A 23658-nucleotide genomic window follows, 5' to 3' on the forward strand; every position below is an offset into this window, starting at 1 on the left:
ATTAATTATGAGCACTACAGCCATCATAACGTCACTTAATAAATGAGGCAGTAAGTGATTGATACATCTTTTGCTAAAATATTGTTCCTCCAGAACTACTTCAATATCACTCCAAAGTACCTTTAAAAACTGTCCTTCTAATACTCACTTTGTAATAACATTCAAACTGTTGGCTTCAAAGAGGCAACTCAAATTGCTATGATATGACGCTATCTTCTCCTAAGGAAATGAGTGGAGACCACTGTGACAGCAAAATTTTGGTCTGAGATCAAAACTACTAGTTAAAGGCATGAATTTACACAGTATGCCACAGTATTGAAAGTTATTAGATGTTTTTAAATAGACATCTGCAGAAGCTACTTAATCAGTGCTTGGTAGAAACAGAGGCAGCTTAATAACCAGGCTGTATATCAAAGTTATGCAACAGAAACCCATCAGCATACCCTTAATATTTTTTTCTTATTAACATAATTATTTTGTAGTCAGTAAAAATGAAAATGACATGTTAGCATTTCGAAAACATGAGAAAATGACCCTCTAGGCTTTATATAACTATCAAAACAAGTACCAGTACTTTATTTGCAAATTATTGTGCAAGAAATGATCAACTCAGCAAGTTTACCAGTCAACAAAGTGTGAGTTCTACCAGTTTAATCAATTTACATGTAATGATACGTCTAAATATGAATTTAAATGAGTTCTTGTCATTTCATGTTGATGAGCTGCTTTATCATCATAGATATGGACAGTGACCATACCTAATGTTGCAGAAAAAGCAAAGCATGCATAAGTTTCATGAGCCAATAGTAACCCAGAATGAATAAATTTCTTTCTAATATAAAAAGACAGCCTTGGACTGCTAAGCCATGTTTATTTTCCAGTCAAATTAACAAAAATACTTTCTACGAGGTTATTTCCAGACATTTTCTGTATATGCTGTACCCACTGCAAATACACAGTATGAATCACAAGTTTTCTTACCTTGAAACCTACTGCATTTCTCCTGTAATGTATGAAAAAAACTCTGAGGCCACCACAAAATAAAGAACCTTTCAACATCATCTCTGTTGTATATAAATGTACATTCATAAAACTTGCAAAAGGAATATTCTGGAGATTAAGATAATTCTAGGTTCTATTACAGCACATTGATCATATCCCCACACAACCATCGTTAATACAATCATCAAAAATTTAAAATAACTGGGTCAAGTGAAATAAAGTTCCATTACAGTGCTGATCAGATGGTATGTTAGAAAAATGCAAGACAAAGACAGGTTTAACAGAAAAGAATGTATAATTGAAGGCTGGCCTCGAAAACATTTTCATTTAATACAATTAAATGAATATAATGGCAATAACTACCAAAAGGACACCATTAAGTGCTAAAGTGAACATTTTGTTTAGGATAGAGTAAGATAAACAAAGCATAACATTTTCTAAATGATAATCCTTTTCACTTTCCCTAACTTTATTAATAATATACATATTCTGATAGAATACTCAAATGTGATTTTTACTGATATACAGAATCATTTAAATGCATATTTGGTACAATTTCTTATTTTTGGTGTTCAGTAGTTGCTTTTGTTTTGATAAAATGCAGATTTATGCTTAACATCACAGATACATTTTGTCTATGTAAAGAATTACAGAGCTTTTCCAATTATGGAATGGTATGTTTCATACATGTGAAATTTTAAAAATGCTGCATGAACCTGTGACTTTGCCAATACACAGATCAACCATCAGGAACTGTAATGAACATGAGCTGACACACATTTCTATCTTGAATTCGTACAAGTACACACACATTCAAAATGTTGTAACATCTGTATGATTTGCTGTTACTTTGGTGATTGTGATATTCCAGGTGCGGATGCAAAGTGCATCTCATAGAAGTACTTTTATCCCCCTGTATTTTAAAGGCATCAGATTCTTTTATTCTCCCTTGTAGCGAGGAGGTCTCTTCTCCTTAAATGCAAGAAGGCCTTCAATTCTATCTTTTGTTGGAATAGTCTGCAATGAGCAGAGTAACAATTCATTATTGACACCAAAAACAATAGCAAGAAAAATATTTCCATACAAATCTTAGCTCTTCAAGGTATCCAAGATGCATTAGAAAAATTATAATACAACAGAAAAATTAAAGCTAGTCAGATAAAGGAATGTATCAGACACTTCAAGGACATGACAAAAGGTTGATAAACAATTTTGGTTTCCCCAAACAGATGAGCTTTAAAAAGTCTCTACGGTTTGTTTTTTGTTTTTTGTGGTTTTTCTGGTTTGATTTTTGTTTGTTTTTGGGTTTTTTTGTTTTGTTTTGTTTTGTTTGTTTTTGGGGTTTGTTTGTTTTTTGTTGTTGTTTGGTTGGTTGGTTGGGTTTTTTTGGGAGGGGGTGGGGGAAGGGAAAGTAGGGTTTGGGTTTCTTGGGGTTTTTTGGTCGGGCTCATATTGGGTTTTTGGGATGGGGAAGAAGGTTATTAGTCTGATTACCACATCTTAAATAAGCATAAAATGCTGATGCTTCTATTCCCATCATAAAATTTATCTCCAACTCCAAGAACATATAATCTCAAACACATCATTCTCGTGTTTCACTGTCTCAAGAAGTTTGTCTCAAATTTTTGTTGGTTAGCATATATGCCATTAGTGGCACATGTTAGTGAAGTGTCCTCTGTATTATTTCATGTTAAACCAAAACAAAGCAAGGCTGTCCTTCGACTGGCATGGTAGTGTATGACTGGCTAGGTGTATGGCTGTACCCTTCACAACCTTCACCCTAAAAGTACCAGTATGGATATGTTATTGTCCTAGCCTACTCCTCCTCCCTTAAATTCCTTACCGAATCAGACCAAATAGATGGGAGTTTAAATAAAATGTCAAAAAAGTTTGCAGAAGAAATCACAGAGCAATTTCTAGTTGAATTTCTGCATATTTCATAACAGGTATCAACAAAGCCTGTTTTCTGTGTTTTTTTCATGAAATCATATTTACATACCTGAGCATAACAAGCTTCTTCAATTGCTAAACCTGTTACTAAGTCGACCTGAGGAAAAGAATACAATGGTTTTTAAAAGATTTTTCTAAAATTATTATATATTACTTCCTCACACTTGACAAAAATATTGTGTTTTTATATGCCACATACTAAAATACTTCTGCAAAGCTCTTCTACAATGCTTTAACACAGAAATGCTATACTTACATGTGGTAAGAGTGGTTAGTATTTCTGTAACAGACTCCTGATTTGGCAATACAACTAGCATGCAATACACTCAAAAAATATCTGCTCTTTACTACGATTCATCTGGTTACATAAAAACCATTAGCTAGGTACCTGCACAATTACAACAATTTCATTTACTACAGAGGAAAAGATGTATTGCATGATTATTTAAATTTTTTTCTGAAACCATGTATCTTCAAAATGTCATAAAACAGAATAGCATGCCACAAAATAAACAAAGATTCAAGTTCAAAAGGATATAAAACATGTCTGTCCTGCATCATCATCATCATCATCATCATCATCATCTATTTTTAATATATTTATTTTCTTTGAACATTTGAAAAGGCTGAATTATGGCCTCATTGTTTCTCCATCTGTGTTAAGCACCAGATCCTGCAGAATTCACTAGCTCTTCACTTGACCACTGGAAAGACTACGGCTATGCACACAACCAGCTTTCAAGGGGAGGTAATTTATAGGATAAGTTATCAAAGGAAGCCATGAAACCTGTCCCATGGTAGTTTTGTAACAACAGTTTGGATGACCACTTGGCTTGATTGGATTTGATAGCAGGTTTTGTGTTGAGCTTCAAGACTGAACTAGAGATGATCATACTGACTCCATCTAACCCTATCAATCCCTAATTCTATAAAGTCCATTATTTTGACCTTTCAATCCACTACATGTGGTAGCCAGATAACTTAACTTGCAGCATTTTGAACCTTGGGTATTGAAATAAATCTCAAATTCCACCATTACTTGCTGTGGAAACCTAACACACTCTGTGCAATGGCTTCTGAGTTTGGTTCTCAGGCCACTGCTTACTGGTATTATGCTTTGCTGAACTCACTGGTTGCTGCTGTGACTTATAATAAAAAAGGACAAATTCATCTTCTTGGATTCAGATGCTGCATGCGGTATGATCCTCTTTTCCTTGTACCAGATTGAACTAAAATATGTCCTGGTGCAGAGCCTAACTTTAAATATGAACAGAACTGCTGAACTCAGCATTAGGATATGTACATCTAAAGTAAAACACATGTCTAGATGGAATTTTAAATGAGTTTTAGAGCTAGGTCAAGAGTGTGGCAATGGAGCGGCAATCAGAATCAAACATGAAAGCAGCTCCAAGTACAATTTTAACACTAACTGCTATTAAGCTGTTAAAAATAAGTAACACGTCCTTCAGCCTTTAACTTTACTAGTTACTAAACTGAGAGCTTGACAAACTTGACAGACTTTGACCATTTTTCCCACCTGAGTTTTATGTTTACTTTCTACTATTAATAATTAGCAGAGCACACTGCTCTTGAGGTTACTAAGCCTTGTTACAGAAATCAGCATCTCAGGAATCTGAGATATAAAAAAAATTACATTTCATTCTTTAGAAAGTTTTGACCAAATAGACTTCAAAAGACTACACAACGAGAAAATAAAAATACTTCTTGAAAAAGATGTTCACCACAGCACAACTGTTGCCAACCTGACCTCCAGCCTACTCTCATGGAATGTACAGATCCTTACCTCCATTCCCTGATTGATAGCCAGTTTTGCAACTCTCATTGCTACTGGTCCCTAAAATGAGAGAAAATTTTTATTTACATCAAAATCCACAAGATTTGTAACTGAAGAATCTGCTGAAGAGTCTGATTTGTAACTTTGAAGTGTCATCAATATTCTTTTATTAACCATCTAGATTTTGGACTTTCACTACATTTATAGTATATAAGTAATATAGCCTAGATTTTATCATTATAGTAGACATTTGCTTCTAAACTGGCAGTTTGAATATTGAGAAAAAGTAAAGGTATATTGTTTTCAAAAGAACCTAATTATTGTGTTTGGTTTACTCTTCAAAGGTGTTGAGTGTGTCCACATTTGTCAAGTTTCATCAATTTCCTTCAAAACAAGGCTCAGATAACATCATTATAGGTCTTTGCAAGGTCAGTCCTATGTCCCTACTATCACACAATGGAGACACGGGAAAACAAATAATCATGAAATAAAATCAGTTGATGCAAGCTTCAAAAGCACATATAGCATACCTATAGTATGCTATTACAAAGCCTACTCTTGTCTAGTGATGATACTCTCCCATGAGCCACAGAGAGCAGAGGGATTCCCACATTCACCTCCAGTGTCCTGCAGAACTGCAAGATGTCCTGTGCCTATCCATCAGCATCAGCTTCTGGATGTTCAGGCCTGCTGATCTGGGAAATGCCAAATGCTTATGAGGCAGCTTTAGTAAGAAGCTGTAACCATCAATCAACTTTACAGAATCACTGTATATTAAATTTTTTACTGTGCTTTAAATTTTTGTCTTTCTAGTAAAGTGTTCAAGACACAAATAACCACCATTAAAAGCCATTCCTAAGCTATAATATTTTACACTTCCAATGAAGAATTTTAGCTGTTAAACTCAGGATACAATAAAGTGGCTCATTAATTATTTTCTTTTTCTGCCTCCTACAAATTTTCTACCTAGGATCTATTGCCTTTCTTCTGAACAATATAAGTAATCTAATAAAATAATTGCTATACTGAAAAATAAAACCTGTATAACATTTTTGTTCTTCTTAAAAACTGAAAGCCAGAACACATGAAGATACAGACCAGGTCATGGCAAGATGAGGACTGACAGAGGTGTTTTCTTCACCATGAAAGAGTTTCCAAATGACACAATTCAAGACAAGAAAGAAAATTTATTATCATTGTCACATAACTAGCACAGTTTTTTGATACATAATTTTGTGACAGTTCTCTTTAGTAAAGTTGTTTCTTTTTCAGTCTTATTATTTGGTAAAAACTAAAAACCAAAATCAAAATAGTTTGTTATACCTGAGGTAAGAATTCTCTTGCCAGAGCTAATGCTCTTCTGTATGCAGCATCCCCTGCTTCATTCTGTTCTACCACATGGCTAATCAATCCTATTGATTTTGCTTCCTCGCCATCTACAATGCGTGCAGAGAAAATTAGTTCTTTTGCCAATGACACTCCAATTGTGCGAGGTAATCTTTGTGTTCCCCCTAGAGTTTGTAGAAAGAGAAAATGCAGTTTTTAGTTTCTCATGTAGGTGCCTTGTTCATTTGAAGTATTTTCATTTCAAATTTCATAAACATTTACATAAACATACAAAAATTCAATAGTACAAAGGCAATATTAAGTACCTTCTTCAATTTTCCAGACTACATCTAAATTGAAATCAATTCCCCCGATTCTTAGAAAGACATGTAAATAACTAAAAGAGGTACTTCTAATAGAAAGTCTGTTCTATTACAGACAAGTTACCTTACTCATATCAGCCAAAAGCTCAACAAAAACTATTTGACAGTAATCAACATAGCCAAACCCTCTGTTTCTTTTAAACACTACATATTTTTATGATGTAAATCACCATGTCCAAAGACCTACACTAAACAAACCTTAACAAGTCCATTCTAAAATTTTCACCTTAGGGACAATATTTATAAGTAACCTAAACTAAAACCACTACTAGACAAGGTCTCTAAGAAGCCATGGTTTTGCTTCATCTTGCCCCTGTATTATTGTTGCAACCTTAAAGTGTGATTACAAAAACTAGAGAAGAACAATGACAGGTTCAGATCAGTGGAGAAAGGCATCTAACTTTATAACAGTTAGCTGTTCTTAGCACATTAAAAACTTCTTTGACTATCAGCATTTTCAGAAGGTCAGTAAGCAGTAACTACATTAACCAGACGTGAAGATTGCTCAGCTGGACTAACAATTAACTTTTGAGAACTAACAAACAATGAGAATGTGGGAATAATCGTACCAAAATGGAAGATGTGGATTTAAAACACTGAAGCACATGTTTATGAATTAAAGCAGTGGAATGGCCTTTATAGAGGAGAAAGGATTTTGAAAATCACAAGGTCTACCATTTTAGCATGCATCTGAAACAAATACTCAATTTATACAAATAATTGGTTAGCAAAAATTTCCTTCCAAATAGTTATTTCTGCAAGACCATGCAAACATTTTCAATTGTAAATATATGTATATATGCAATATAGGATCTGTTCAAAGCGAGGTGGTATAACACTGTGCAAATGTGTGTTCAACTACCATTGTATGTTAATTTCTACCACATAACGTGGACTAAGCCACCAGCATTTTATTCAAGCCATTCAGCTCTCTTACTGATGTTTTCTGAAAATACTTTCAATACGTTCTGAGATAAAAAAACTGACTGGAAACAACCTAAAAGTTTTTGTGATTTAATGATTCAGCTTTCAACTACTATTTTTTCTGAAACACGAACTTCAGTACTACTGTATTCCTATCTCCAAAACCAGATCTTCCTTTGAACATCTTATATAATACAAAATTATAGATGGTTTGGAGGATTTCTGTCTTATGCTTTTCTAGAATATTAGAAGATGATACCTATAACAAAAACTGAGATACATTTTTCAGGCAAATCTAGGAGAATGAAAAAAATTATTGTAACAATTGAAATGAAATTTATAGAACAAAAGCATTAGTAAATACAAATAATATGACATTCTCTATGATCCTGAAGTGCTTGAGAGGATTTTAGCAAGTCTGTCCTAATGGTCAAGGGAAACAGTAAATCAGTAAATTCTGCTAATTCTGCTAATTACTAAAATTAAGCCAGTGTTAGTGCTAGAGGTAAAATTTCGCTACCAGCAGAAGGGATGCACATAATCCAAAGTAACCCCATACTGGATCCCAAAAAACACTACAAAACCTGAAGCGTAAGCTTTCTCTTCAGCCTTGGCTTCCCTCACTGGTGACATTCATAAAGAATGACTAAAGCTGTATCTATCAAATTTATACCAGACCTACACGCCAGAAAAATGTAAGCTGTGTTTTCAAGAAACTCCCTGCTTCGGATACAGAGTTGTACCACCACCACAGACACCCCCACCAAACACTGATTGGGTTTTTTATTTAAATATTGAACATCTTTTAATTTCTCACCCAAATAAGCTGTCACACTAATCAACATCTATTCTTATACACATTTTAAGCGCACATTGGAACATAGCAAATGTCTACCTTATTCTCCTTAAGAATATTTTAGTCACAAATTATTCCTTTCACTGCAGCCATGAAATCTAGAAAAGCATCCAGTTTGGCTTTTGTTTAAAGAAAACTATTTGTTCAAATCATAAGACCTGAAACCATATGAGGCTGAATTTACTGACTCTGCACCTTCTGGTTCTGTCTTGCACGTATTCCTAGTATTTTTCTTTACTTAATTATCTGCCCCTTCCTTTACTGTTTTATCTCTTCAATTACTGCTTTACCAGGAAATGCTGAAAACAAAGTTTTATTGAGCAACAATATTTCATAACTTTGACCAAACAATGGATATGTTGAAGCATGAAATAGTGTTTATAGATTAAAAAAAACTGCTCTTGCCAGTGTCTTACACAATAATGATTAAAGAGCAAAAAAAAAAGCAGACTATAGTTGTTTGGTTGCCTCCTACACTGAAAAGTCATTAAGCAGAGGAGCATACTTTTTGATAAATATTTACAGAAGCGAAGTCAACAGTTCACTGCATCAATCATATATATTCAGTAGTAGGGGTAAGAAACTTATACACACAAAAGCTGTAAGACCAAGTTAATCACATACAAACAACACACTAAAATACATCCAACACCCCAAAGTTGCATCCATTTATGAAGAAAGGATGGAGTACACCACAGATAGATGTTCTGTTTTGGTAATACACAAAGAACACATAATGTCTGCCAACTATAATCAGAGCTAAGGGAAGTAACACCCAGTCTTCAAAGATGTTACTTAACCAAGGCATTTAATCTAAATGTAGCACAGAATTTGATGGGAGAATAGTTGTTTCATCTTCACAAATTTAATGACATGTTATTTCAAGGACTAGTGATCTGGTATTACTCACTGTGCTGATAAAAGTATTAAACATACAGTTGCAATGTAAATGCGTTCTTACCTGAAATGGTATAGAGTCAATGTTGTAATAACTAAACAGCATTTTTAGATACACTAATTCATATTTAAAGTTTGTTTACTGTGAAAAGACACAGTAAAAAGGAGACTGTTAATTTCTGGTACAAAAACTGTTAAAACAGTATTTTTTTAAAATTTAACAAATAGTTGATTTGTATGAATATTTATTTACTGTGAGTAACTCATCAATTACAAAATATGTACTCAACTGGTTTGAATTAAGGGAATTACGTGATAAATGCCCAAGAGTATATTCAACAAGATGAAGCAACTAGCTTACTGGAAATAGATTCATCATTCTGGCAAAGAATATCTACAGTCAGTAGTTTCTCATCGCTGATGGCACTGTCAAAACACATTGGAAAAAACTGTGTTCTGACGAAAAAATTCCAAAATTTAATTCAGTAATAATACTGTTTATTAAATCAAGTAAAAACCAGTTTTCCTATCCCATCCCATCCCATCCCATCCCATCCCATCCCATCCCATCCCATCCCATCCCATCCCATCCCATCCCATCCCATCCCATCCCATCCCATCCCATCCCATCCCATCCCATCCTCTGTTTGACTCACAGCAGATTAATTTAACTGACAGGTTTCTAGCTTTCTTCTTTCAAAGAGTACTGTGCACATCTTACATTTTATTAATAATCAGTGGTGAAACCTAAGCCAGTCATCTACAAAACTTCTAATTAGAAGTAAAATGTATCCTTGTGATTTTTTTGCAGAAAACTCTTAAGTAGATTTTTCACTCTTCCATTGAAACTCATAAAAAATATGGCATGCAGAAAGCTGCTGTTTATAATAATGAACCCTCAACAATGTAAGTCTGTAAAAAACCTAATATGGATAAAATTATTATTTTAGTATAACATTTTCAGTCATGTTATGTCCTATTTTAAAAGTCTCTGTAACAAACATAGCTTCTGCTATTAAAGTACCTGCCATCTGTTGCTAAGTTAAGCAATTTTCAAAATATGAAATATGCCAAAGGTCTAAACACTGTACCTAGATAACATTTAACACCAATTTTCCAACAGATTATTTCCAAGATAAGGTCTTGATCCTGAGAAGTTGTATATGTTTTAGTTAACTTAAATGCAGGTATAAATCTTTATTGGCTCAGGCATCCCCAATTTTGTCTCAGAAGAAAACATGAAGAGCCCTTCCCCAGCACAAACCAGAGAAACCAACTAACAATCAAAACCAGCTTAGACTGGGAAAGACACCCATAAAGATGCAAAAAGATGACAGAGTGAAAATGTGATCAAGAAAAGAAATAAAACCCTATTTCTGTAAGAGGAACAAAAGCACTGAGATGGCAAAGAACTGGTAGTAGGTAAGACCACTCTTATATATGGCCACCTAAGTCATTGTTCGGAAAAAGCCTGGATGTCTGAGGAAAAGACAGACAGTGGCCTGAGGCTGACTCAGAGGTTGCCCCAGGGACTGTAATGACTGAGAAAAGAAGTGTTTTGAGTAAAATTTCATAGTAGTTTGCCCAACGGGCTCATAGAAGTCTGGCTTGTCAGTCAAGCCAAACCAAGCCCCACAGGCACGCCAGACACAATCTCCCTAGCTGAGGTCCAAGAGGCAGGACAACTTGCTATCTGTGCCAGTCTGGCTGTGGCAAACCCCATCTCCATAACAGCCCACTTAACCTGCAAATCAGTCCTTAACTTTCACAATCCGTTCTATTCATCTGCATCTGTGGATTGGTTTATTTAAAAACCTATCTGAAAAATGCCTACACCAAACCGCCACGCGTGGGTGGTTTGAAGACGACAGCTTGAATTAAAAGAATGCAGTACTTGGCTTGAAGATATACAAATGCTTTAAGATGCATGAGAGGAAGTGTAAATACACTATTCACTAGCAGTTGAATAATTACAGTTTTTGTACTGAAAGATGAAATGGTCATGTAATTTACAAAAACTAATTTATTTTCAAAATAAGTAATTGTCTTGTAGATTGAAAAAATAGCAGATAGTTTCCCAGTAGATGGCTGCGTATGTAAAATGGATGGAACCAAAGAAATGCATCTGGAACCCAAAGTTTATAAAATGGACTCCACTTCAAAAGGGATTCTGCACCTGGTGTAAGGCACTCACTCCACATTTCACTCACAAACATGGTACAAACAACTCCACTGTCAGACAAAACACTGTTTGAGAAGTACAGATCGGTGTAACTCCCCATGCACTCCCAGGATTTGCAACTCCCAGTATAGCGAATGCACATGCTGATAATATGTCTTACGTGGTTTTAAACTGAAACTATTTGAGAAAAAAAAAAGACCAAACAGAAATGCCACTGTTCATCTACTTATTAACTTTTACTTAAGTGTACACAAGCACAACAAGCATGAACACACAGAGATAATCAGTTAAGACCATGTGCTTCCTGTTACTCCATATAGGAGCTCGGTATTTTGTTTAAGGGTGCAGTAAGTCACCTTAAATGAAATTCAGAAGTAGATACACATTAAAACATAAGTCTTCTTGCTGCAGATAGATATTAATGGCCCACAAGAAGACATTTTTTTCCAGTTTCAAAATTACACCCACACATTTATGAAGTCATTACTCAGCTGTACAGGTAGGAGGTTTAGGCCAGTGCTGCACTGTGTGGTCATACTTCATAAGTCATGTGGGATTTATGCATACTATTAAGTAAGAACTTTTACTTAGCTTGTATTTCAAACAAATAATTTCACTAGTCTACATCTGAGCACCTGTCAATTGATTATGACAGCTAAACTTCATTTGATGTGAAAAATCAAGACAAGAAAAAAACAGACATGAGAAAAAATTTGTCACTACCTAGGGCAAGTGAAAGAGAAAAAATAATTACCATGGTAGTATCCTATTTTAACTTATATTTTTAATGAGATCACAGTCTGAAATTGGGTCAATTACTACAGTTTTCAGTGGATGGAACTGTATTGAAATGAATAAACAAGCAAAGCAAAAATCAGACTAATAAATCTGAAGTCTTCACTACTCAAAAGCAAGTGACTTGAATGTTTTCCTCACTTCAGTGCTCTTCTTACAGGAATCTACTACCATTTTATTCTTCCATACAGTAAAGAAATCTGTTGAACCCCCCAAACCAATTCCATTCCTTAACCATATTCTTTCTCTCATTCTGTCTACTATTAAATTAATCTGCTTTCAACTCTTCCAGAGTAATGGGTTTTTAAGAATTTACATCTGAAATTATTCATCCCTGAAATTCTGTGACTTGAGCAGCACTAAAGAAAGGAGAATTGGTGGCTAATACGATGGAAGCTCAGTGAAAACGACAAAGTCAATGAGACAGCAGGACACAATCTCACCTGGTTCAGCTATCAAATCCCAAGAAAGCAAAGCACTCTCTCTCCTGATAAATACATGCAAAATGAACTTGTACATATGAAGCACATTTTTCATATTAAGTAAAATGTCCTCCCAGCAGAGGAAGCATACGCTACAGCTACATTGCAGCTAACCTAGTACTTAGTCTATAGTATAATGTCTACAACAACTTGGGGGCGGCTTTGAAAACAGAGATTCTACAAAAAAAACTGGCCAAATCCTTCAATACTGGCATGTATTAATATAGCAATATGCAATGCAAAAAGGATTAGCCTGCAAGGCCAGAAATTTGATAAGCAAGCATAAACCCACATTACCTTCTTGGCCTCAGTCTTTCTCTTTCTCAGATAAAATGTTACTTTCAGACTCATATTTACACTTGCTACCTCTGTTTTATTTTAAGCCTGGGATGTGTTTCACCCTAGTTACTGCCAGCCTTCTTCTCTATCCAGACTCAGTCGTAACATTTATTCTTCTTGGAAGTAGACCACTGAAAGGGCTCAGAAATTGAAAGCATTTATCACAACTTCATTTTTAATCTTAGTCAAATATGGTTGTATCTTAATACACACATGTAATTGCACAGAGAGCTGCAGGTGTTCTGTGGAGTTATCTGGTGGAATACCAAAAACAACATAAGCTTGTAATATGTTAGCACAGCCCTTACACTTTTTTATGTTACAAAACATAAGCACTGTTTGAGACAGTCTGCTTTGCTCTCTCAGTCACCTTCATCTATTTCCTTGTCATAAATCTCTATTTCTTTAGGTGTTTCTAAGATTCATAACCAATATTTCTGGTGAAGCAAAAAAAATAAATTAAACAGAAACACAACATTATAGTTTTACAACTTGTTTTTGGATGATAATTAGATGCAGCCATTGAACTGAACCATCAGAATTTTAATAGTTCTACTAGTACCTGAAAAAGACTTATTAAAGCAAATTTATCCCTCCCTTCTAGCCTGTTGCTTGTACTGAAGTCACATATTCGTTCATACCAATGAGAACTTGTGTGAAAGAAAACCCTGGTTGTTTGAACAGACAAAAATAAAATATACAGTAATTTCACGAATACAAGCCGCACCAATTTGACCAAAAGTTTGGTGGAAACCCGGACGTGCGGCCAATATTCCGGGGCGGCTAATACATTAACAAAATTCTAAAAGCTGCCAACACGGAAGTGAGAGCCCACGGCAGCCCCAAGCCAAGCTGGAGCCCGGCCGGCCCCGGCTGAGGTGGGAAAGCCTGGCAGAGGCGGGGCCAGCAGTGTTGGGGGCGGGCGGCAGAGCCTGAGCCAGCAGGGCGGGGCAGGGAGGGCGGCAGAGCCCGGGCCAGCAGGGCGGGGAAGCCCGGGAGAACTGGGGCTAGCAGTGCAGGGGAGCCCGACTGCATAGGGGAAGATAGCAGAAGCAGGAAGCCCGGCGGCGGGGAAAAGCCCCCTAGAAGCAGGGCTGGCAGTGCACGGGAGCCACATTGCATAGGATAGGATAGTAGAAGCAGGAAGCCTGGCGGCGCGGGGCTGCCCGGCGGCGGGGAAAAGCCCCCTAGAAGCAGGGCTGGCAGTGCACGGGAGCCACATTGCATAGGATAGGATAGTAGAAGCAGGAAGCCCGGCGGCGCGGGGCTGCCCGGCGGCAGGGAAAAGCCCCCTAGAAGCAGGGCCGGCAGTGCACGGGAGCCACATTGCATAGGATAGGATAGTAGAAGCAGGAAGCCCGGCGGCGCGGGGCTGCCCGGCGGCAGGGAAAAGCCCCCTAGAAGCAGGGCTGGCAGTGCACGGGAGCCACATTGCATAGGATAGGATAGTAGAAGCAGGAAGCCCGGCGGCGCGGGGCTGCCCGGCGGCAGGGAAAAGCCCCCTAGAAGCAGGGCTGGCAGTGCACGGGAGCCCAGGGGAACCAGGGCTAGCAGCGTGGGGGAGCCCGGCGGTGCGGCGGCCAGCAGTGCCGGCCAGGGCGAGCCAACATGGCAGCGGCGGTGCAGACGGGAGCGGGGAGCCAGGGAGTCTGGCAGCGGCGGCGGCAGCAGCACCGCCCGCAGGGCAAGCAAACGCAGCAGTGGCAGTGCAGACGGGAGCAGGGAGCCTGGCGGCGGCGGCGGCAGCAACACCGCCCGGCCGGCCCAGCCAAGCCGTAGTGCCGAGCCGGGCCATCCACCCCTATCGGCAACCATGAGCGGGCCGAGCCTGCCTGGCCCCGCCCCGAGCCAGTAAAGCCCGCTATGCCGCGATCCTGTTGCTAATTGGCCAATTTGTGAAAGCTGCGCACGGATTCTCGCTACGAACGAAAGTGCGGCTAATATTCGGGGTGCGGCTTATCTATTGACAAAGACAGCAACATTGTCGAGGCACCGGGGGTGCGGCTTATAATCCGTGCGGCTTGTATTTGTGAAACTACTGTAATTAATAAAAATGAGACCATTAATGTGACAGTAATCTTACATGGTACTTACACCAAATGTGTAGAGTATCCTTGAACAGAAGTAATTTTAATTGTTTTGCACAGATGATTGTGCAGCCCTGGTAATAAGTATATCCTCTCCTTATTGGTTCAGAACAGAGGGTTAGGTGCAACTGTGAGCTCAGCCTGCTAGGTTTGAATCCCACAGACAATCTCATCCTCCTTGTTTGACTAAACACATTCATGATCCCCCCACAGTACTCTGGCTTACGTCCCTAAATATGAGGGCAATGGCATTTTCTTGCAAACACACTGAATGGAAAAGAAACAACTACTTCCTCCTCAAAAATCAAGAAATGTTTTCTGCAAATATAAACCACATACAGCTGCTGCTCAAGGCACACAGAAAGGAAGACAGGGTATGCGGAGAAAGACATTTTTAAAGAAAAAACACTGGGAAATTGAGGGTAGGGAGTAAGCCTGAAATTGCAAGGAGTTAGAACACACAACTGTAATTGGAAATAAAGTTTCCATTGAAAAGCTTCTAAATGTCTCCTTTTTGTAAAAGATCATCACTCTATTTCCTAGAAACTGTGCAAATAAGGGCTTCCTTTAGCTTGGTTGTTTTCTAGAAATGTCTAGAAAAAAATTCTTAGGACCATCCAAATTCTTTCTGGCCAATAAATATATTTCATCATTCTGCATAATTAAGGAAGCCAAGAAGCTGTGAGGATCGCATAGGGTCCAAGATAAGAAGAGAATTTCACACTATTCATAATGAACTAAGAAACTCCTTCTGCTAGGTATTCTTCATATTAGCATATTGAGCTACAAGGTCAAAATTAAACTAACTTTCTTCATCCTTTTAGTTTGGATAAATCAAATTTCAACGTAGCTAGTCATATTTCTTGATGCCTAGATGCAAAATAATGTTGAAATATGCATCAGGGTAGGCTTCTGAGTGACTGAATTCTTAAAACACTCATGTCTATGTCAAGTACATTTCACTCTGCTCCACTTTTCTTTACAGTTTCACAAAACTGCCAGAGTAAAAATTAGTTTAGAATTACTCAAGAGAAAATTTAGATTAACTCTGTCATCTGATTAACACTGTCTTCCCAGATCTCAATTTCTTATTAAAATATAAAGAACATTAATACAGAATTGTTAGCATAAAGTTACAAAGGATTAACAGCTTTTGTTTTCATGATGAAAAATGGAGAGAAAGAAGGAAGGACAGGAATATACTATTTCTGGAATTCAGAGATCTGCAATAGTTGGCTCAAACAAATCTCCAGAGATAGAAAGGTTCTGTGAAATAATTGGAAACCGTACTCCATAAATCATTTTTTTTCAGCTTGTTTTGTGGTGAACTAACTTGTGCAGTTGTTCTTCTGAGGCAGACTACACAATTGCCATTTAATTTGTTGAATTTTCTGGATGCTGAAGAAAAATGCCAGACATAGAGAGAATTCATTAGGAGTTTGGAAACTATTTTTCTTTCTCATATAATACAGTCATAAACGAATATGAAATGGAAATAATTAGATTCTGTACTCCTATTCAGTAATGACAGATCTCCAAACAAGTAAACTACTCAATTAAAACAGAGTTACACCATTCATACTGATATAAAAGAAATATTTTGAATTTCCTTCAGATTTAACATTGACGTTAAGTAGACCAAATTTAGTGTTTTGTCTTACATTGGCCTGACACATTGATGTGACTTACTTCACAGTCATCAACCCTGTAGCAGGTGAAAATGGGGCCAAAAAAGCTAGAAAGCTGTGCTTCAGTATCAGAGATGTCAGATGCTTCATTACATCTTACATTACCCTAGCTGAGAGATCAGGAGATGGCTTAGTTGTGTTTTCCAAGTACCCTTCAGTGTTCTATAATGCCATGATGGCAACCATACAATATACTTCAAATATTTTTGAACAATTGCATTTTATCTGTTACAGGATAAATGATGCATAACTGTATTTTGTATGAATATTCTAAATTCAGTTACTGTACCTCTGAAACAAATAAGTTCAATCATCATTTAAACTTAATCAGGTGGTTTTGTTTTTTCTTTTTAGTAGAAACAAAAGATTATAATTTTTGATCTTCTGCTCCTCAAAACTCTTAAGTTCTTTATAATGTAGTAAAAGCAAAAGTTTAGCCCAATATTTTCTATCTTCTATGCCTAAAAACTCTTTAGTAGTAATGCTTCTTAAACACAGACACTTGTGTGTCAGCATAAATGAGTAGCTGGGAGGGTTGTTATTTTAATGTATTTTTTTGCCACAAAAAAAGTGCTACAACTTGTATGCACTAACAAAGGTTTTTTTCCTTTCCTCTTTCCTCCCCCTTAGTAACAGTTCATACTCTTACAGCTCCCTACATGCAAAGACATGGACTTCTTTCAATTGAACACTAAAATTTTCAAATTCAAATCAACTGCTCTAGTAGCACAAAATCGGTTTAATATTTTCAGTTTGCTCTAACACATTATATAGATATCTGTGAACAAGGGAAGTGAGATACATCAGAATCTGTTTTGCAGCCTCTGTGGTCATTACTAACCCAAGTCTGGTAATCACTGTGTAACCAACTGAATTGGCTTTTCTAAAAGTAGAGGGGTGGAACCTAAGGATATGTTACAGCAGATGTGGAAGTTTTAAGTTTACAAATCTGATTACACCTGTTGAAACTTACAAAGAACACAGGAAAACACCTCAATGTATCACAAATGTACTAATGTGAGTTTTTTTAGAAAAAGTAGAGATTAATATTTTTGTTGCCTACTTAACATTTTGTCTAAAAAAATGAAGGAAGCTGTTGTTTGCTTGATTTTTACCTTGTTAATAAAACAAAGCTGTTTATAGTCCTTCACTCCACAGGAGTTTTGGAAAAAGCAAACTTCTTATCATCATCACAACACAGTTTTCTCATAGATACTACTGAAATCTATTTCCATAGCATTCCTGTAAGATGAAGCATTATCACCTTCATGTACTTTTATATGGCAAAATGAATAAATGTGTTTCCAGAAATAGGTTAAAAAATGTAAAGAAAAGAGGGAATGATGTTAATTTTATGTAAGCGGAAAACAAAATATAGAAAATATTGAGTATTAGACGATCAAAGGAGAACCATCTGTTTTATGAAGGAGGAAGTCAGTGAAAAAATGTACCACGCTTCATAATGCTTATACACAAAGTTAATTTTGGTCAAGAGGCATTATAGTGACAGATGAACTTGTTACAGTTTCTCTGACAATCATTAGAAAATGTGAATTCACCAGTAAGTGGAGTATCCAGACATATTTTTCTTTAAGCGAACACAGGTGGATTTCCTGTCAAACTAGTGCTGCTTCCTATTGGTAAAAGTGTGTAACTCATTTAAGCTCACCAGAGTCTTCACTCTGAGGAAGCTTAGCCAGGAAGACTGTCCAGTTCCACACTGAAGTATTGGCAAGATTACAGCTCTGTAGTTGATTACCCAAGACAAATATATTAGGTTTAAGAAAAAGTAAGTACTAGACTACCAGACAGTTGGCTACGGTACACCAAGCTCTGGCCAAAGTGAATGCCCAAGGCCATTAGCCAAAGGAGAAAGCTGGCCAAGAAGCCTGGCAGCTCTTCAAGTTTCTCCCAGTTGAGGCCCCAGGATCAATGGCTGCTACATCAGCAGCTCCGAGGTCCCATTTAAAATAATTCTTGGGCTTTAGAAGTGGCATAGAAAATGTATGCATGAGATAGAAAGGTTGCGTAAACAGTTAGTCAAAAGTCTAGAAAACCCACGGCCTTCATACAATTAATTTCTTACCTTTTTATTTCATTTGCTGCTTACTACTTCTTGCCTTAGCTTTTTGTGTCAAAAAATTTCCTACTTCCTTCTGTCGTACCAGCTATCATTCTTAGGTTCTTCTATTGTCTTTCTCACTACAAAACAAAATAGGTTCAGTGCATTATACACAGCTTGGTTTCCCTCCTGGAATTATTGTCCTTTTTGTCTCACCAATCTGATTTCAATATGAAATTAAGTTTCCTTTGTAAGTTTAGCAGGTCAAAGTTGAAGGTTAATAACTTTCCTGAGCTCTGCTGATTTATAAGAAATGGGTTGAGGCAGCATTTCACACCCTACTGCTCAAGCTCTGGAAGTGAATATGAAACCTGTATATGGGGATCAGATAACAGTAAGAGAGTCTGCAAAAGAGTAGATGTTAATTATCTCTGGCAGGAGGAGAAATAGCTAAATGCTACTTGGTTCAATTTTCTAGTACCCCCTGCAGGTTAATACAAAGGAGTAGCATTTGGCTTCAAAGTGAATGGCATATATATCCTGCCTAATTAAAATGAAAATAAGACCAAAGGTCTTTTATGTTGTTATTAATATTTAATAAAATATTTTTAGGCTTCTGTGTGAAGAGAATACCAAAGGGAGTTTTGACTGTATTTCACCCATCTCCTCAATTTCAGGAAAAGATAGTATCTTTTGCACAATACTACCTACTATTATTGTTGGGATTATACTTAATAGTCTTCCTTGTTTTCAGTTTCCTCACATATATACCAAGTTATCAGAACTACTTACACTCCTCTGGTCAAAGAGATAACACTGACAGTTCATTTCATTTAGCTACTTGAAGTGCAAACTAATCTTCCTAAGATAAATCCAGGATTCAAAAATAAATCAGGAATTTTGTGAATTTTCTGAATTATAGTGTTATATTTTTCATTTCTTATTGCATTGTCTAACAATCTTGCACTTTCTAGTACTGTGCAGTTTCCATTTCATACCCATATTAATTTCCTTTGCAAGAAACAATATGGTAAGCAGACTATTACAGATGTCATTTTTCTTAAATCAAATGCTAAAAAAGTTAAAATCCATCTAAAAGTTAAACTTAATATAAAGAATCTTAATGAAATGATGCATTCATATTTCTATTTCAGGCAGTGCTGATAGAATAGCCCTTATTATTATCATATAAAACTTTCCAACACAAAATGTTATTTTTATTTGAGCATAATCTCTGAAGTTTTTTAAAAGCTCTTCCCTTTATATGTATTGCAAACAACCCAGCAATCATATTAAATTCGTATTGCTAGACTGGTCACAGGTTACTGTTTTCCTAATTCAGCCAAAAACATTTAACTGCACCTAAGAATGAAACTCATAGGAATATATGACTTGCTCAAAAAAGAGAGTTAGGAAAAGGAAAGGAAAAAAAAAGAAGGGAGGGGAAGAGAAGAGAGGAAAAAGAAGGGCTTGTTTTGAGGCACTCAAGCCTTTTTACACTGGAATACAGAGTTAAATTTAGCTTGACTTTGGTGGCATTGTCATTTGCAATTGACACAACATATTTGGGGAACTTCAAAAAATTCTCATTCTGAACTGCACTAGTATATATGCACATGAAATAAAGGAATATACAGAATAAAGCATGAAGAGCTAGCTTAAAACTTTACAAACTATATTGCACAGTTTTGTGCAAAACTGCATCTAAGTAGCTAATTTTTGGATGCTTCAATTTTCAATCAGTCTTTGCCAAAATATAGTTTACATATGTCTGTATAATCTTCAAGGCATTGCCCCTGTTTCTGTTTTTTCAGGATCTGTATGAGGAACCATATAAGGTGGAATTTTTGAGGAACCATATAAGGCATATTTTCTTCAGCTACCAGGTCCAGGATTTCTCTGCTGCTAAAACAGAACAATAAAATTTTCCTACAGCAACAGAGAATGCCATGCAGAGCACAGTACACACTGCAGTTGGGACTGCTGATGACAGAAGATATAACTTGCAGGATGACTGTATGGGAGCATTCAAAAATATCAGACTGATTTATATCGAAGTAAGGAAATTCAAAATTAATTAAATAAAGCAAGTTGAGTCTGAGAATCATTTCTGTCCACTACACACAGCCTAAATAATACTTAAAACAAATAAATTTTGAAGTGATTCCCCTCTTCCAGCATATATAAGTCTTTAAAAAACACTAGCTCCATTCCTAGCTCCGTAAGGGACTGTATTTTAGCAGCCACAATCATCTCTGGTATGTTCCCATACAAATGGTTTTGATGTACCATCTGTCCATCTGGACACTCTGCGCCCTGCCCTTTTTCCCATTTGCTTGCTGAGTTATCAGCCCCAGTCCCCACCTCAGTGTTACTCTCTTTAGGAGATTTTTCTCTCCCTTAGCTACTAGTTCCTTAAACCTTGTCCTTTAAGTTCCAGGATCATCTACCAGTTTTCTCCACCTAAAAAAGCTAATGTAACTCCTCCCAAAACCCATTTCTTCTCCATTTTTGCTTCCTGCTGAAGTAGAGTTTCCTGCTTAAAAAGTCCTGAGCTGCATCTTCCTTCCATACAGTCCCTATGAGCTGTGAATATCCCCTGGGGTGCTCTGCATCCATCCATACCTAATATGGTGGGCATTGCAAAAAGTAACCAAGAGCACAGAAAAAAGCCTAAGATTTCTGCCTTGGCACCTGACTTCAGCCTCTCAATACAAGGAAAAGAATTCTCAGGCCTAGACAGAAACAAATAAATGTCTTTGGGAACCAGCAGACAAATAAATAGTATGTGAAGACTCAGTGTTTTTGCTTCAGTCTTGAGTGGCAGCCTCTCCTGTCACACCTATGAAGTGGACAGACCACAAGACAGGGACCGGGGGGACCAAAGTTCCTCCACTGTAAGAGATCGGGTTCACGACCACCTAAGGAATCTGAACATACATAAGTTTGTGGGATCTTATGAAATGCATTATCCTGTGGTAATTGGCTGCTGAGACCCTGAGATGAGATCAGTTGGTCAAAGCCTGGTACTAGTAACACCAAGATTATGGGTTCAATTTTCATATGGGCCATTCACTTAAGAGTTTATCTTGACGATCCTACTCAGAGTATTCTGTAATTCTCTAATTTAGTAGTTGCCAAACCACTCTCTATGATATTTGAAAAGTCATGTCGTTCAGGTGAAGTCCCAGCTGGATGGGAAAAGGGGAAACAATATACCTGCGTGGGAACACTTCTATGTTTGGGTCATGGTATGGATTCTTCTAAAACTCTGAAGTACATGTGGGACAGGGAGATGATTTGAGACAGCCAGTACAGCTTCATCAAAGGCAAGTCCTGCTTGACCAAGTGGCACTGAACTACCCTGTCAGTGGAGAAAGAAAACTATAATTTATCTTCTGTAAAGAATTTTACAGACTTGCCTTTAACATCCTTCTCTCTAAACTGAAGAGATGGATTTGGTAGGTGGACTGTTCAGTGGATGAGGAATTGTTTGGACAGCCATATCCTGAGGAAGCTAGTTAACAGTCCAACGTCCAGGTAGACATACGTAGATATCTAGGTTAGATATCAAGAAATATCCCTCAGAAGGTCTGTACTGGGACCAGTGCAGTTTCTCTGTGGAGACCCAGAGACCTGCCCCTAGGGCCACAAGACCTCAACCAAGGAAAGGCAGAAATAGGTAAGGAAGAATACACCTCTAGATCATGGTGAGAAGCGCTTCCTTCCCATAGACTTTTGCAGGTGCATGGTAATGTCTGGAGTTTGATTGGTCTACGCAGTTGTTCCACCCCTGTTCCACCCATTCAGCTTATTTGTATCCATCCTAGAATGTTTTCCCCTCTCCTGATTCCCAATTGGCTAAGTTTTGCTGCAGTGCTCCGTCCCTGTGACCCCACTGGTTCCCCTGGATTGCTGCCCCTCCTCTGCACCACCTTTTCCTGTTCCCATTTGACCTTGATCCTCAGACCCATGTCTTCTGTCCCACAGTTAACCCTGTGCCCTTGACCCAGTTTTGTCTTTGTCCCTGGACCCTCTCTGAGACTCAATAAACCTTCCTTTGGATTTCCATTCAAAGTCACATCCTTCACCTCTTTCATCAGCCAGTTTTCTTTTTAGTAAGTGTGCTTCAGGCTCCAAAAGCACAGGTCACTCTCCGAGAGAACCACCGAAGCACACTGTTTCAGTTTATTATCTTCAGCAAAGATGCAAACGTAAGCATCAAGTGCACCTTAGCAAATATGCAGATGACACGAGCTGAGTGGTGTTGTTAACACACCTGAAGGATGAGATGCCATCCAGAGGGACCTGGACCCATAGGAATCTCATGAGGTTTAACAAGACCAAGTGCAAGGTGCTTCAACTGGGCTATGGAGACCCATGGTATCAGCCCAGGCTGTGGGATGAACAGATGGGGAACAGCCCTGTGAGAAGGACTTGGGGATGCTGTGGGTGAGAGGCTGGACATGACCCAGCCATGGGCACTCCCAGCCCAGAAAGCCAAACGTGTCCTGGGCTGCATCCAAAGCAACGTCGGCAGCAGGGGAGGGAGGGGATTCTGCCCCTCTGCTCTGCTCTGGTAAGACCCAGCTGGAGCCCTGCATCCAGCTCTGGGGTCCCAGCACAGGAAGGACATGGAACTGTTGGAGCATATCCAGAGAAGGGACACAGGAATGATCCAAAGGCTGGAGTACCCCTCTTCTGAGGAAGGACCAAGAGAGCTGTGGCTGGAAGGCTCCAGGGTGATTTTATCATGGCCTTTCAATAATTCAAGGGGCTTGTAAGAAAGAGCAATTTAGTAGGGTCTGTTGCAGTAGAACAAGAGTTAATGGCTTTAAACAAAAAGAGAGTAGATTTACACCATAAGGAAGAATGTTTTTTGTTTTGGTT

General features: G+C 37.7%; 1 protein-coding gene across 1 annotated transcript in view; it reads right to left on the reverse strand.

Annotated features, from left to right (window-relative positions):
• Positions 1–617: 617 nt before the first annotated feature.
• The window catches only part of AUH (AU RNA binding methylglutaconyl-CoA hydratase), a 121969-nt gene continuing 98928 nt past the window's right edge, over positions 618–23658 (reverse strand). Inside the window, exons 7-10 of the mRNA XM_033086391.1 lie at positions 6071–6258; positions 4757–4807; positions 3002–3049; positions 618–2019 (exon numbers count right to left, since the gene is read on the reverse strand). Of these exons, the coding sequence (XP_032942282.1) occupies positions 1942–2019; positions 3002–3049; positions 4757–4807; positions 6071–6258 (365 nt within the window). The 3' untranslated portion in view covers positions 618–1941. The remainder of the gene's footprint in view (positions 2020–3001; positions 3050–4756; positions 4808–6070; positions 6259–23658) is intronic.

This window comes from Catharus ustulatus, chromosome Z (assembly GCF_009819885.2).
Source record: "Catharus ustulatus isolate bCatUst1 chromosome Z, bCatUst1.pri.v2, whole genome shotgun sequence".
Lineage (NCBI taxonomy): Eukaryota > Metazoa > Chordata > Aves > Passeriformes > Turdidae > Catharus > Catharus ustulatus.